The following is a 14748-nucleotide window of genomic DNA, read 5'->3' as shown; positions in this document are numbered from 1 at the left end:
GTGTATGTATATGTGTGTGTGTGTGTATGAGGGATTTGAAGGATGAATAAGTGTATTTGTCAGGTGGATAAAGGAGAGAAATCTCAGGTTAAAGTAATTGCGGGGCTAAAGGCCCACATTGATCTACCCACCCCAAGGCACAGGAAATCACTGGCGGGCTATGGCAGGACGGGGGAGTTTGGAAGGAAGGAGTCGCTTGTAGTTAGACGGAGACAAAGGGTCAAGGTCCTCAGGCCTGAGAGGAAAAACCAGAGTTTGGAGAAAGTGGCTCCCCGGCCAGCCGCCCGCTCCCAGCCACGGACCCAATGGCTTGGGAGAGTTCGCGACCCCGCCCCCACCAAGCCCAGCCAATGAGGAAGCCCTCCACGGGGCGTGCCGTTGCCAGGCGACCGAGTGGGCCCCCGGCTTTGCAGTTAGCCGCGGCTTTCGCTCCCTCTCCGCGGGCGCTCAGCCTCAGGATGGGTGTCTGCGGGCCCCTCCATGGGCCCCCCTCAGACTTTGTCAGTGGAGTTTTACTTTTTTAGTTCATATTTTTGTTTCTAGAAGACAAAGACATCCCCTTCCCAAACGGGGAAAAACTCATAAAAGTTTGTGACTGTCTAAAAAGTAAGTCCAGGCTTGCCTGATTTCACCCTGCCGGGACTTCCTTATCCTGTCGGTGGGGAACCCAGAAGACTTGCTTTCCCATTCCTCCCCAGTCAGAAACCTGTCTGGAGTCTGTGTCTTTAGGACCTGCGAGTCGGGGAGAAATTGCTGGAGCCCCCGACACCAGTGACTGCTGAGGTAGAAGATTCTGGAAGAAAACACACACATACATCTTCCCTGGGGGACACAGGGAAGCCTGAAGGATTTCCAAGATGACCAGGGTACCAGCCACCAAGAAGATACAGAGTTCCCCTGCCTCGGGGGCCCTCTGGCCCTTTTATGCCTCAGATCTTCTAACGCAGGTGAGTCTCCCCTCTCTCGTGAAAGCAGTCGTGTTTTCAAGACGAAAAATAGGAATTAGCCTCCAGACCAACAAGGGACGGGATGGGGTGGGGGAGAAGAATCACGGTGTAATTAAATTGTCGAGAAACATCCGCGTTGCTATCAGTGGTTGGTTACTCGTGAAGACTGAAAACGCCAGCCAGAGCGGGGAGCTGGGCCATCCAATTAGCCAGTAATTCCAAAATGAGGGAATAAATCGGCAGTGACACTGTAGAACATCAGGAAAAAATTAAGATGAATTGTAGGTTTGCCATCGAAGAAATTATTTTCAGAGATCTGCTGGGCTTAGGGTACGTCCACATCCTCTCTCTTTGTGGAGACTACGGTGTCAAGACTTTGGGGTTTGAAGCCTGACTTTGCGTCTCAGCAGCTCTTGAGATTAGATAAATTGCTTAGCATCTCTGAGCCTTTATTCGCTCGTGTCTGCAAAATGAGAACAGGAACACCAACTAGGCAGAAACAGTGTGAGGACTAAGGTGCGGAAATTGTTCATGGCGATGCTAACACTTGATAATGTGTAAATGGGACAAGAAATACTGTTGTTGGTTTGAAAGACAGAAAAATCAGTATGTGTTTAGTGTCGGAGTCAAGTTGTTTCTGTTTTTAAATGATCACAACTGGGCAGGCCTGTTATGTCTTTGTTAAGCGTGTCTTTGTTATTGTATCTGCGAACCCCCATATCACCACTAATTGGCCAAGGTAGCTGAACAGTGGGAGAGGGTCAAAGGCAATTACTGGCCCACAGCGGTCCACGCGCAGGGGCATATCTTGTGGCTCAAGGTCCTGCCCTAGGAAGGAGGGCCTGGGAGGAAGTCAGGGCACAGAAGAGAAACTCACCCGTGCCTACGTGGTGGTCCAAAGCGTTCCTGAGCTTCTATTGATATTTCCTAAGAATTGACACAGCTGTTTGCACCCCTCATTGCTCAGACCTCTTAATGAGCTCGCTCTTCAAGATGCAGTCTTCACGTGTCTCCTTTTGTCTCAAAAAGCTACCCGGAAGTGGGTTTTATCCAGAGCAGCCCCCTCTGGGAACAAACTTCCCAGCATAGCACTGGGGGAAGGGAAGCAAGGAAGGAACGAGGAATGAGGTAGATATTTCAGAAGCGGCGATGCGTGTGAGCATGTGGGCCGTGGACCCAAATAGCCTGGTGTGAACCTTGGATCTGCCGCTTGGCAGCTCTGTGACCTTGGGCAAGTTACAGAACTTCTCTGCTTCAGTGTGGCCGTCTGTCAAATGGGGTTGCTGTGAGCATTCAATGATATGTCCAAAACTCCTGAGAATAGCATCTTACACATAGTTAGCACTTCCTAGATTTTCGTTACATGGTTTCATTCATTTAGCAAACACTTACTGAATTTCTGTTGTGTGCTACATACCTGCTCTTGTGAAAAGCGAGACTTGCCTTAAAGATTTTCACAATCTGTAGTGTGTCTGTTTGGGATGGGAAGTAAAAGAGATAAGAAACAGATCATTGTAATGCAGGATGATTAATGATGTGCTGGGGATGTATCATTGGGTGTCGAGGGAATGCAGAGGACAGGTAACTCGGACTCATGTGTGGGGTGAGTGTGGGGGGAGATTGGGGAGGGAAGAGGTCATGTAGCCAAGTAAATGCAATAGAGTTTTCCATCTTGGGTTAGAGAGATTGAGGAAGGTGGAGGAAGATGCAGAGGTTGAAATGATCATCTTTTTCTTGAGAGGAGGACAGGTGGGACTCCAGGAGGTCAAGAGATGGGAAGCAGGCTTCCAGGGAACTGTTGGATAAACACGACCTCAGGCACAAAACTCATGGAAATCCTGCTGCCCCCGCCTCACTGGCTAGAAAATAATGAAGACCCTAGGGTGTCCCTGGCTCACATTTGAAGTATCACGCCTTCAGAAATGTCAACTTTTTAGAGCTACCGTAAAGCGTTGATTAATCTAAAGCAGACTGACTAGAAAGTGGCCAGTCACAAGAAAATATGTAGAGGTTAGAATCAACTTCTGGTGTAAATCACACTAAGAACAAATTGCAGTTTCATTGGTTTAACACACTAATACCAGTGGCGATAATAATGATGATGGTTGGCATGTTTTGAATATTCACCACGTGCCAGGTTCTGAGCTCAAGTCTTTACATGTGATATTTCAGAACCATCCAGAACACTTGGAGGTATGAACTGTCACCTCCTCATGAGATAGGTGGCAATACCAAGGCCCACTGAGGACAGGTCCTTTACCCAAGGACACCCAGTCAGCAAGGCACAGAGCAATGGTTTGAAATCAGAGTTCTCTGGCTTGAGAGTTCACGCCCTCCCTGCCTCAGCATGCTAAGCAGACGGCGAGAGTGGTTAGCACACGCCACGGGGGATGCAAAGGGAAGGTATAAGGCACACTCACTGGCTTCAGAAAGTTTTCAGGTTTGTTGGTTGGGGGCAGGGCAGGGCTGGGGAACAGAGGAATGCCACATAAAAAGAGAGTAACAGGGCTTCCCTGGTGGCACAGTGGTTGAGAGTCCGCCTGCCGATTCGGGACATGGGTTCGTGCCCCGGTCCGGGAGGATCCCACATGCCACGGAGCGGCTGGGCCCGTGAGCCATGGTCGCTGAGCCTGCGCGTCTGGAGCCTGTGCTCCGCAATGGGAGAGGCCACAACAGTGAGAGGCCCGTGTACTGCAAAAAAAAAGAAAAAAAAAAAAAAAAAGAGAGAGAGAGTAACAAATGCCAGGCAGCCAGGTAAATGTCCATTGAGGAGTGATCCGAGGAAAGATCTGGCTTGTAGAGGAGGAAGGTGAGACCAGCTGGGCTACTTGGAAATGCCACTTCCTGTGAGTCCACCGTGCGCTAGTGTAATAGGTGACACTTGTGGGGAAACCCCCAAAGGGTCCTGCAGCCTGCTGAAGCTGGCCGTTTTCCTTCTCCTGGGGATGGAAGTTGCTTTATCATAACTAATGTTATGATGGGACCTTTCCTTGCACAGCATCTTCATGTAGATTTTTCGATGGAAGGAGTATAAATAATGTATGCAAATCCCCTGCTTGAACGTCTTTTGTTGAGGAAACCTTCTAGCCTGCCCTAAGTCAGGCGCCCTAATCTGTTTAGGGAGTTCCTTTTCCCTTTGTTGCCCAAGGAAGCAAAAGAGAAATCTGATGGGCTTAGCCATGGGGGAGGGAGGGAGCAGGACATGTGTAGATTATCACGGACCCACATTTTCTTCTTTAGAAGAGACTCAAAAAGAGAGGGGCACTTAGAACGCCCCCCTCCGTGTTCTAGAATGGAAATGCAGGAACGGCAACAACTCTAAAGGTGTGGAGTCCTTTACATAAGCTCTGTCTCTTGGTGGCAGAGAGGAAAGAAGCAGCCTTAGTTTGGGCAGATCCTGAAACAGCCGGGAGCTAGACTGGGTGCTTTGGTGATATCCTAGCTTAGTGATTAAAAGAGGAGGTTCTCAAAAATAAATTAATTTTTTTAAAAAAGGGGGCTTCCCTGGTGGCGCAGTGGTTGAGAGTCCGCCTGCCGATGCAGGGGACACGGGTTCGAGCCCTGGTCTGGGAAGATCCCACATGCCTCGGAGCAACTAAGCCCGTGAACCACAACTACTGAGCCTGCGTGCCACAACTACTGAAGCCTGTGCGTCTAGAGCCCGTGCTCCGCAACAAGAGAAGCCACCGCAATGAGAAGCCCGCGCACCACAACAAAGAGTAGCCTCCGCTCGCCGCAACTAGAGAAAGACCGCATGCAGCAACAAAGACCCAATGCAGCCAAAAATAAATAAATTAAAATAAATAAATTTTTAAAAAGAGAGAGAGATTCTTCAGCAAACAACATGGGTTCAGACCCCCAACTCTGACACTCAGCTATGTGGGGGGCCTTGAGCAAATCAGTGCCTCTCTGTGCCTCAGTTTCCTCCTCTGTGAAACAGTCACATTGTGTTTTATCTAAGACATCTTCCGTTTCAAGAGGTATCACAGGGCCTCCCTGGTGGCGCAAGTGGTTGAGAGTCCGCCTGCCGATGCAGGGGATACGGGTTCGTGCCCCGGTCTGGGAGGATCCCATATGCCGCGGAGCGGCTGGGCCCGTGAGCCATGGCCGCTGAGCCTGCGCGTCCGGAGCCTGCGCGTCCGGAGCCTGCGCGTCCGGAGCCTGTGCTCCGCAACGGGGGAGGCCACAACAGTGAGAGGCCCGCATACCGCAAAAAAAAAAAAAAAAAAAAAAAAAAAAAAGAGGTATCACAATATTGTGTGAGTGCCACTAAGAAAGAAAACTCTACTGATTAAACTATGACCTACTTTCAATTATAAGAAGTGCCCCAGTTTCAGAGATGTTGAAATGGGGAAAGAAAATGTTCATCTTAGAATGGATGAAATCCAGCTAAAAATGCTCCTGTCTCATAGGGTTCTGTGGGGATTAGGTGAGTTAATATGGGTAAAGCTCTTAGAACAGGGCCTAGCACAGAGTAAATACTATGAAATGTTAGCCATTATGACATGGTGTGGTTTGATCTTTTAATTGACTCTGTGATAGAGGTGTAGTTATTACCTCCTTTTGCATCTGAGTAGACTGAGGCTTGAAGAGTGCCAGGGTCTAGTTCTCTGCTGAGAGCTAAGTTGGCAGGTTCAGGGAGAAGGGGGAAAGCTCTGCAGAGTCCTGTGTATGGAGAAGACCTTGGCCTGATCATCACTGACCCCCGTCCCCTACCATCCACCCTCTTATCGCCTCACTGCCACCACCCCTGTGATGAGAATGGAGTTTCTCAGAAAAGGTCTCAGAAGTTCAGCCCACTATCCAGCTGGTCTGCCTGGAATCAGAAAAGGAAAGGTTTCCTCTAACAAGAGAAACCTCGACTCCCAGCACAATACATGTCCACCGCAAACATGAAACGATTTTCCTCTTTGTCCAGATAGGAGAGCTTGTGGCCTGAAGATGTAAGTGGTGAGTCATTGGTCTTTGTTCGAAGTGGGCTCAGTGCTGGGTAATTTCTCTGGCCTCTAATCACGGAGACTGCACCCCCCCACCCCCGCACTGCATCAATGATTACCTTGAAAAATAAACTAAAAGATCTGACAACCACTTGAGATTCAGTTCTGAAGAATCCCAGCCAGCGGCACCTTCATGTTTATTATAACTCGTGACTCAGGCCAGGAAAATAGTAATGAGCCCTTTTCTCTGTCCAAGGGATTCTTCTGGCTTCATTGTTACTGCATTGAGACAATGGCAGAATCTAAGTTGTTGCTTTGTTTTGTCTTGTCTTCTTTATGCCCTGGCGCTTTGGACTGGTGATGCTTGCCTCTGGCAAATCTTGCTGTGTCTAATTGCTGGCCCGTGTGACAGTCGGCTCCCTCCATGATAAGTCAGGGTGCGGGGAAGGCGTGTGTTCATTACCTCCTGACACAGGAAGAATGATAGGCACTTTCTTTATGCCGGACAAAATGAAGCGAGCTCTTTCACTCATTTGCGAAGAGGCAGCTGCTTGCGCATGGGGAGGTGAGGGCGGGGAGAGGAGTGGTCGAAGAAACGCATCAGAGAGTCTGGTTGACGTGATGCAAACCTGCTGACCAGGTAGGAGCTCTGCCTTTGAAATCAGACGAGGTGGGCTCGAGTCCCCTCTTTGACACTAACATGAGGTTCTGTGAAATAGGCTGAATAATGATACGATCTGCTACATACATCTTTTGGAAGGATTAAATAAAATAATGCATCTGAAACACCGAGCACGGTACTTGGCACACAGTGAACTCCCCACTAAGCGATGACAGTTGTTATTATTAGGACTCATGCTCCTCTCTCTTCTCTGACTGGACACATGTGCCTCCATTACCATTTTGAAGACATAGCCCAGATATGAAGTCTGGAGAAAGCTGAGTATGAACTGTAAAGTCACAGAGCAGGGGTCCCTCATTAGTGAGGCCAAGTCCCTGTTTAAGGGTAGAGGAGAAGAAGCAAGTCTAGGGATATTTTTAAGAACTGGTGTGAGAGTATATTTTTTTGAAGGATGAAGTGCCTTGCAGGAGAGAGTTCATTCTGATGGCAGAAATGCTTGACCCAGTTTAAAAATCCTAGTTGTAGGAAAGTCAGTGCCCCGAGCATGATTTAAGTCCCTTGGATTTAACTTTCAGCCCAGTCCCATTGCTCATGTTTGAGTCCCATTGAGAACCAGAAGGAAGTAAGAAAAAAGGAAAACCCTGTGTATCAATTAGGATCATTCTTGGCTGCAAGTAAGAGAAAAACCGAAAAGCAGTGACATAAACAAATGTGAATTTATTTTTCTCACGTAAGAAGTCTGGAGCTGTATTCCTGCCGGTGGTTCAGGAAGACCTCACTAATGTTGGGACTGGCAGGCTCTTTTCCCTCATGGTCACAGAATGGCTGCCCCAGCTCCAGCCATTACATTCATATTCCAGTAGAAAGAGGAAAAAATGGAGGGTAAGAGCTATTTTTGCCCCGTTTATGAGGCAAATAAGGTTTGCCTGATTTCCAGGAAACTTCCCAGCATATTTCCTCTTATGTCTCATTTGCCAGAGCAGTGTCACCTGCCTTTTCTTAACTGTAAGAATGGCTGGGAAAATGTTTCTCTAACCTGAGTGTGGAAAGCAGGGGCAAGAGACAGGTGAAGGTACTGGAGATGGGTGTCTGGTTGACTGATCAACAATAACTGGCACAAATGACTTCACAAAAAATCAGACATTGGGGGTCCCAAGCAATACAGTAACCTAAAAAAGAGAGACATCCCCTAGCCTGTACCACAACTGCTTAGGAATGTCAAGGGCACTTGTCCATAGTGATACTTTATTTATTTTATAGAAATTTATTTTTTATTTTATTTATTTTTGGCTGCGTTGGGTCTTCGTTGCTGCGCGCAGGCTTTCTCTAGTTGTGATGAGCGGGGGCTACTGTTCGTTGTGGTGCACGGGCTTCTCCTTGCGGTGGCTTCTCTTTGTTGCGGAGCACGGGCTCTAGGCACGCAGGCTGCAGAGCGCAGGCTCAGTAGTCGTGGTGCACGGGCTTAGTTGCTCCGCGGCATGTGGGATCTTCCTAGACCAGGGCTCGAACCCATGTCCCCGCATTGGCCACCAGGGAAGCCCCACAGTAGTACTTTAAAAAACAGCACAGAATCCACCAAAGAGCTGTGGGGGTCAAGGCAGGGGTAGAGGCTGCCAAAAGAAACATTCACTCATTCAACTGATATTTACTGAGCTCCAGGTATGTGCTAAGCATGATTCTAGGTGTCGAGGATACAGAAGTGAAAAGACAATAACATGGGACAACCTTCCGGAAATTCTGAAAAATACACTTACAGGGAATAACATGGAGAGCCAAGACAGTGGAATATGCACCATCTTTATTCCTACCCTCCTGTGTTTTCACCGTTTGGGGAGCAGGGGGCTTGAAGAATCTCTGGTTAGACAAGCCTTTGCACAACTGTAGAAAAAGACCTATTCTTGGCCCCTTTTCAGCATTCCTGCAGGCTCTAAAAGACTCAGCCTTCAGCTGTTAAATTCAAAAGCTGCAGAATCCATGTGGGGTTCAGTGGCTAGTAGCACTTACATAAAATCTGACAGAAGCCAATTAAACCTTGCTTGGGCTGAACAAATCAACATATTTTTCTCAGAGATCTTTCTGACAGTTAAATTCAAAATCATAATCACCAGTAATGGGATACCTTCTGTAATGAGATGGTGGCATTTTCCCTTCTGAATTCCTGTTTTCAAACTCTGCCGAGAAAATTTCTTGCGGGCTCAACTTTGATCTAATGTACTTCTGTCTAAGTTGGAATTTATGCATTAGGCAGTTTTATTTAATAACTCAAAAATTAGCTATGTCTGGGGCTTCCCTGGTGGTGCAGTGGTTGAGAGTCTGCCTGCCGATGCAGGGGACACGGGTTCATGCCCCAGTCCGGGAAGATCCCACATGTCGCGGAGCAACCGTGAGCCATGGCCGCTGAGCCTGCGCGTCCGGAGCCTGTGCTCCGCAACGGGAGAGGCCACAGCAGTGAGAGGCCCGCGTACCGCAAAAAAAAAAAAAAAAAAAAAAAAAAAAAAAAAAAAAAAAATTAGCTATGTCTGGTGATCTACTTGCAAGCCTGGAATTGTCCTGGGATTTCTGGATTTCACAAAGTGGGAAGATTATACAGCTGGGATGGTTTCTGGAATGGGTTCAGTATTGTTAGGGGCTTCAAGGGGTCCGTGGTTGGCTGTAGCTCAGTAACAGAAAAAACAAAGTGACGCCCCATTGTAGCCTAGTACAGGGTCAAGGTCACCTTCTGGGGTGTCTATTAAGTATATGTGACAGATGTTTTAGAGGCATTAATGTGAATCAGACCTGGAGGCTTCTCTCCAGAAACCCACAATTCTGTTGGAGAGCAAATTCATAAATAACCATGAATCAAGATGGCAAATAAGAAGTACCAAAAAGAAAAGTGAAAAATATTTAAGAGCTTGGAGATAGAAACCAGTTCTATCATAGGAAGAAAGGTACAGTGAAGCCATCTGATCTGCATCTTCAATGTTGGCTGGATGTGAACTTGGGGCGATATGAGACACTGAACCATGGCTGGAACTTATTTTCTAATGCATCAGGGTGAGGGGGGTGTATTGCCATTCTCCACCAGGGAACGAGTTCTTTCTTGGTACCCTGTCTGACCAGATGCTCTCCCACAGAGCTCCGGTAGATAAATCTTTACATACTCTCCTTCTCCATACACAAAGTTATCCAAGTTTCTACCCTGGAGGGTTGTCAAATTAGGGAGGACTTAGCTCCATGAATCCTTTCAATAACTAGAAAGCTCTAATATTTTACTTCTTCTAAGAATTTGAATTTCAGCAGAGTAGCGTTTCCCAACCTTGACACCATTGACATTTGGGACCCATAGGCTGTCCTGTGCATTGCAGGATATTGAGCAGCATCCCTGGTCTCTAGCCATTAGATGCCAGTTGTGACAACCAAAAATGCATCAAGATATTACCAAATGTCCCCTGGGGGCCAAAGTTGTCCCAGGTTGAGAACCATGGCAGTACAGGGCTACTGAAGTCCTGAATACCTTTCCCTAGCTGAATGCTTATCTGATGGTGAAACATTCCCCATTTAAATAAATGATGCCATCATGTACCCAATTTTTCAGGCAGAAACCTGAGCTTCATCTTTGATCTCTCCCCCTCCATCACCTCTTGTGTTCAAACAGCTGCCTCAGGGCAGGTGCTCTATAGACACTGCCTCCTTCCCCAAAGATGCTACCTGATCCAGGATGCCCTTGTCTTTAGCCTGGGCTATTCCACCAGCCTCCTAACTGCCCTCTTTACCTTAACTCTGACCTTCTTCCAACCCATTCTCTTTCATTGCAAGTGTCATTTCCCTGGTCAAAACAATTAATGGCTCTCCATTGCCCTCAAAATGAAGATTAATATCTTTAATAAGGTTTAAAAGGCTCTCCATGATCTGGTCTCTGCCAACTTTTCCAGCCTCATCTTTCATTACCTGGTCTACTTGGAAGCCATACTGGTTTTTGAGGGTGCCATGCCTTACATCTTCTTCCTCCTTCTAGAACATTCTCCCCTCCCCCAAACTATGGTTTTCCATGGCAAGATATTTCCAGGGTTCTGAACAGTGGTGGGGTGGGTGTGGCCCTTGCCCGGAATTAGGAGGTCTGACCCAAATATCAGCTCTCTCCCTACCTAGCTGTGTGACTTTGGGCAAATCACTTAACCTCTCTGGTTTCTTGATATTCATATGCAGAACCAGGAACTCGCTTAACGTGGCAGTTTGGAGGCTCTCTCCTTGCCATATGGCTCTAGAGAGCAAGTAATGGCTACCACTTATTAAACATCTATTGTGCATCTGCTGTGTTCTGCATATATTATTAAAATTAACTCCTCAGTCCTGTGGGGCAGTTGCTGTCATTGTCCCTGTTGGTAGAGATGAGGAAGCTGAGGCTTGGAGCAGTTTTGTAACTTGCCCAGAGATACCCGGAAAGTAGGTGATGGAGTTAGGATTTGAATCCAGGACCAAGTAACTAGAGAGATCCTCTGCTCTTAAGATCAGCCGGGTTGGCTGCCGTAAGAAGGGGCAGTAGACAAGTATCTCTCTAAAAGGGTGTATCTGCTGGCACAGTTTTTAAAGAGTGTATTCGAAAGGCTCTGGCGGAAAAAGCAAAGTGCCAATTTTAGCTGTAGGCGATGCAAACAAGAACGTGACTGCTTCACCCGTGACCACAGACAAGGACATTTGCATTTTCTTGAGCTCTTGCTACAATATGCCAGTGAGCTTGTCTGGAAGAGAAGCACAGCTAAGGACGAGGCAGGGAGGGGGAACCCCTGTATGTGGTTTAGATGCATCTTTCTAAATAATGCTCATTTCAATGAAGATTTATAAGCCGTTTCTAATTAGAGTCACATTTCTCAGAAAGGCATATTTTGATGCTGGGTCAATACACTGTCAAGACCTGCTGGATAAAACGGTGAGGAGGACAGGCCCAGCTAATGAGGAATGAGGTTCTGGGGCTGTGTGGCTGAGATGTTGATAATGGTAAATTGCTTAATTGGGTTGAATAATTTGGGTAAATATCTAGTTAAATGGATCTAGTCTGAATCCAGGCTCTGACCGGCTGCATTTTTTATCTTCTATCAAAAATAACGTAAAATAAAATACCCCGACTATAATTGTCTGTTTATTTGTCCGATTCCACCCCTAGGCTTGGCGTTCATTGAGGGAAAGGACCCTGCCTTGCTCACAGTTCTATACCCGGAGCCTAGCACAATGCCTGGCCCTGGGTAGAAGTTCAATATTCTCTAGCCTCTATTCTCAGGACCAAGGATAGCTCCACATGCCAAGTGAGACAACGCATCCCTTGGGTAACTGTAAATTCCACTTGGACAAAGGCCACAAATGTTTTATTCGCAGATACATCCCGGTGTGCCATACATTGCGATAGCATTCTAACACTTGCTGTGTGTGTGACCGTGGGCAAGCTTACTCTCCGTGCGTCAGTATCCTTATCTCACAAATGGAAATAACAGTTCTTGCTTCGTAGGACTGTTGGGAGGATCAATGAGATAACGCTCAGAAAAGCCCCTGGCAGATAGTAGGTGCTCACTGAATGCTATCTCTTCATATTTCCGCTTAGGAATCGAAGCCGTTGGCTCCCCAAAATATCAAGCATTAAAACATTTAAATACTGACATTTCCTGAGATGATGACTCTCATGCCAGTCATTTTTTATACATTCAGGAAAAGGCAGCCAAAAGGGTAACATGACTAAAGTGTGTTATTTCCAAGAGCCCTTGAAGAAAATGCCCAAGAGGCAATTAGCATGTAGCTGTCGCCTGTGTTGCTGTTGCTTATTGGCTGATTCCATCATCTACTAATCAAACCACTTCTCTGATATTTTTAGACCTTTTTAAAAACTCTCAAAACTCAGGACGCAGTGCTTGTTGACAGATACCAAGGAATCTGCGAGAACATGAATCTGACATTCTCATAGGGAATAAGAAAATGCTGGGAGTGGGGGAGCATTCTTCAGCGTCCATGGGCGTTAGCTTAGGCAGCCTGGATGGTTCTTTAACCCTGACTAGCCTCCTCACCTTTTCCCTTCCCGCCTCAGACTAACAAATAACCCTCCTTGTTCCCTTTTTGTGCGGCTCCAGGGCTTGAGATTTAAATTGTCTCAATAAAGGATCATTGTCGAGCTTCCTTGGCTGGCCAGACCACCCAGGTCAGGGTTGATTGACTTATAGCACCTGCGCCGTGGATCTTTCCAGGGTTTGAGTCCTGGTTCTGCTGCTGCTCACCTGCTCTGTGACCTTAGGCTCTCTGCTTCACCTCTCTGATGCTAAGTTTTCTCACCTGTAATTGAACCTTGTGAGGATTCAAGATAATATCCATAAAGACTGGGTCCAAATAATAACTGAGATTGATCTATGATTACTGTTATTCCACCTTTCAGTGCTTTATAAATCCCCCATGTGATGTTGCGCATAATGCCAGTATCAGTCTTGTTTTGTTTTTCTTTTGTCAAAGAAAGATGGTCAGTACGGAGAAAAACTACCTCCTTGTGAATTGTCATTCGGTCCAGGTTTTCCTGTGGACAGTCAAATGAACCGTGCCTTTGTATCCTCCATGAGGTTAAAAATGAGGTTGATGTTTTGAAATTACATATATGGCGCATTATTTAGTCATGGTGATGATCATAGAAATAGCTGGTATGACTGGTTGATTACCGAGTGTGTGCCACGAACCAAGCCCTTCCGTGAATTGTCCGATTCCATTCACTCCACAACACTAAGAGGTAGGCAGTATTAACCGCATTTTGCAGGTGAGGAAACAAAGGCTGAGAGAGCTATTCTCCACCTCTCCAACCTGCCCCAGAAGCACTCCCCGGCCTGTCTCTGTCCTCTGGGTTTTCCAGGAGGGTGTCAGAGACCAGCTTGCTGGTCCCCTAGCTGCAGGGGTCACATTTTAAGCCCTTGAGCATCACGGAGGCCGATCTTTTATGCGGTTTGAAGTGAAGGATACAGCATCCTCCTCCCTTTGGAGTCAGGATTCAAAGCATCTCAGCAGCTGCTGTCAAAGAAATCACTTCCTAAATCCCTCTCTTCCTTCCCACTCTGTTTTTATATTCTCAAAGTAGATACCAATCGAGGGTCCCATTCTCCTACAGCTACCTCAAAAATTCCTTCCAGGTGGTCTTTCTCGCCTTCATTTGGAGTCTGATGTCTATGGCATCTTGGATCCTCAGTCTATACTCTCCTATTACCTATTTTACTTGTTATTCCCCCGTTTACTGAGAGCTCACAGTGCACCAGGTGATTCATAAACATTACTTTGAGGCCTCATTACAACCCGGTGAGGAAGGTGTTGTCACCTCTGTTTTATAGCTGAGAAAACTGAGGCTCAGAGACAGAAAGTGACTTGTGTGATGGAGAAGCCGAGACTCAAAACCGGAGCAGTCCGGATCCAAAGTCCCCCTTTTTTTTTTTTCCCCTCTCTGCACAGTGCCCAGACCTGCTCATATTTGCTGGGATGGAGAGTTGGCTTCACTTTCAAGCCCCCAAATTCAGTTCCAGACCACGCTCCCCCAGCCCACATCCTCCCCGTTGCCGAAGCCTTTCTGAGCGCATCAGAAGTTACCGGAGTGTTCTGGGGGAGGCTGTCACGCTGTCCCCAGAAGTCACATCAAATGCAGCCATCTCATGGCTCCTCACAGAACAAGGTGTCCCTTTTCTTCCTTTTTGATATTAGAACACGGTCCTGCTGCAAATTGACTTGAAAGGAAGCCAGACCTCATGGCTCCTTGTCTGCCTGTGAAGGAAGAGAGCCACTTCTGGCTCCTAAAGGACCTGAATTTAATCCATGGTAGGGGCCCTAATGAAGGGGGTGGGGAGGTTGGTCACAGGTCAGACACCCCCTAAGCACCCAGCCCTCATTCAGGGAACATCAAACAATGTCACTCCGCAGAAAAGCAGTTTTATTTCATTGCAGGTTTGGAGGCTGTGCATTCACTGTCTCCCTCTGTCCCCAGTCTCCCCCCGCCGACTCTTTCCCCTCTGCTCTTTCTCCCCACCCCCCTCCGCTTTGCATCGCGACACCTAACAGTATTTGTTAGCTCTTCATATGTTTCCTTTTAGCTTCTTTAATTATTGTAGCAATTTCATCTGTTTAAAAAGAGAAAAAGAAAAACGCCAGAACAGCCTGGCCACTTGGACGCTGAGGGAAGGCAGACGTTCGGACCAATCGCCAAGCCAGCTAATCCTGCAGACTCTTGGTTTCATTAATGTTCCTTCCTCTGCCCTAG

General features: G+C 47.2%; 1 protein-coding gene across 1 annotated transcript in view; it reads left to right on the top strand.

Moving 5' to 3' along the window:
- The first annotated feature begins 857 nt into the window (after nt 1-857).
- Nucleotides 858-14748, top strand: part of CCDC60 (coiled-coil domain containing 60) — a 158654-nt gene continuing 144763 nt past the window's right edge. Inside the window, exon 1 of the mRNA XM_060119646.1 lies at nt 858-947. Coding sequence (XP_059975629.1) covers nt 858-947 — 90 coding nt within the window. The remainder of the gene's footprint in view (nt 948-14748) is intronic.

The sequence above is a fragment of the Mesoplodon densirostris genome, chromosome 15 (assembly GCF_025265405.1).
Source record: "Mesoplodon densirostris isolate mMesDen1 chromosome 15, mMesDen1 primary haplotype, whole genome shotgun sequence".
Lineage (NCBI taxonomy): Eukaryota > Metazoa > Chordata > Mammalia > Artiodactyla > Ziphiidae > Mesoplodon > Mesoplodon densirostris.
Note: the sequence above shows the minus strand (reverse complement) of the source record. Positions and strands in the feature narration are given on the sequence as shown.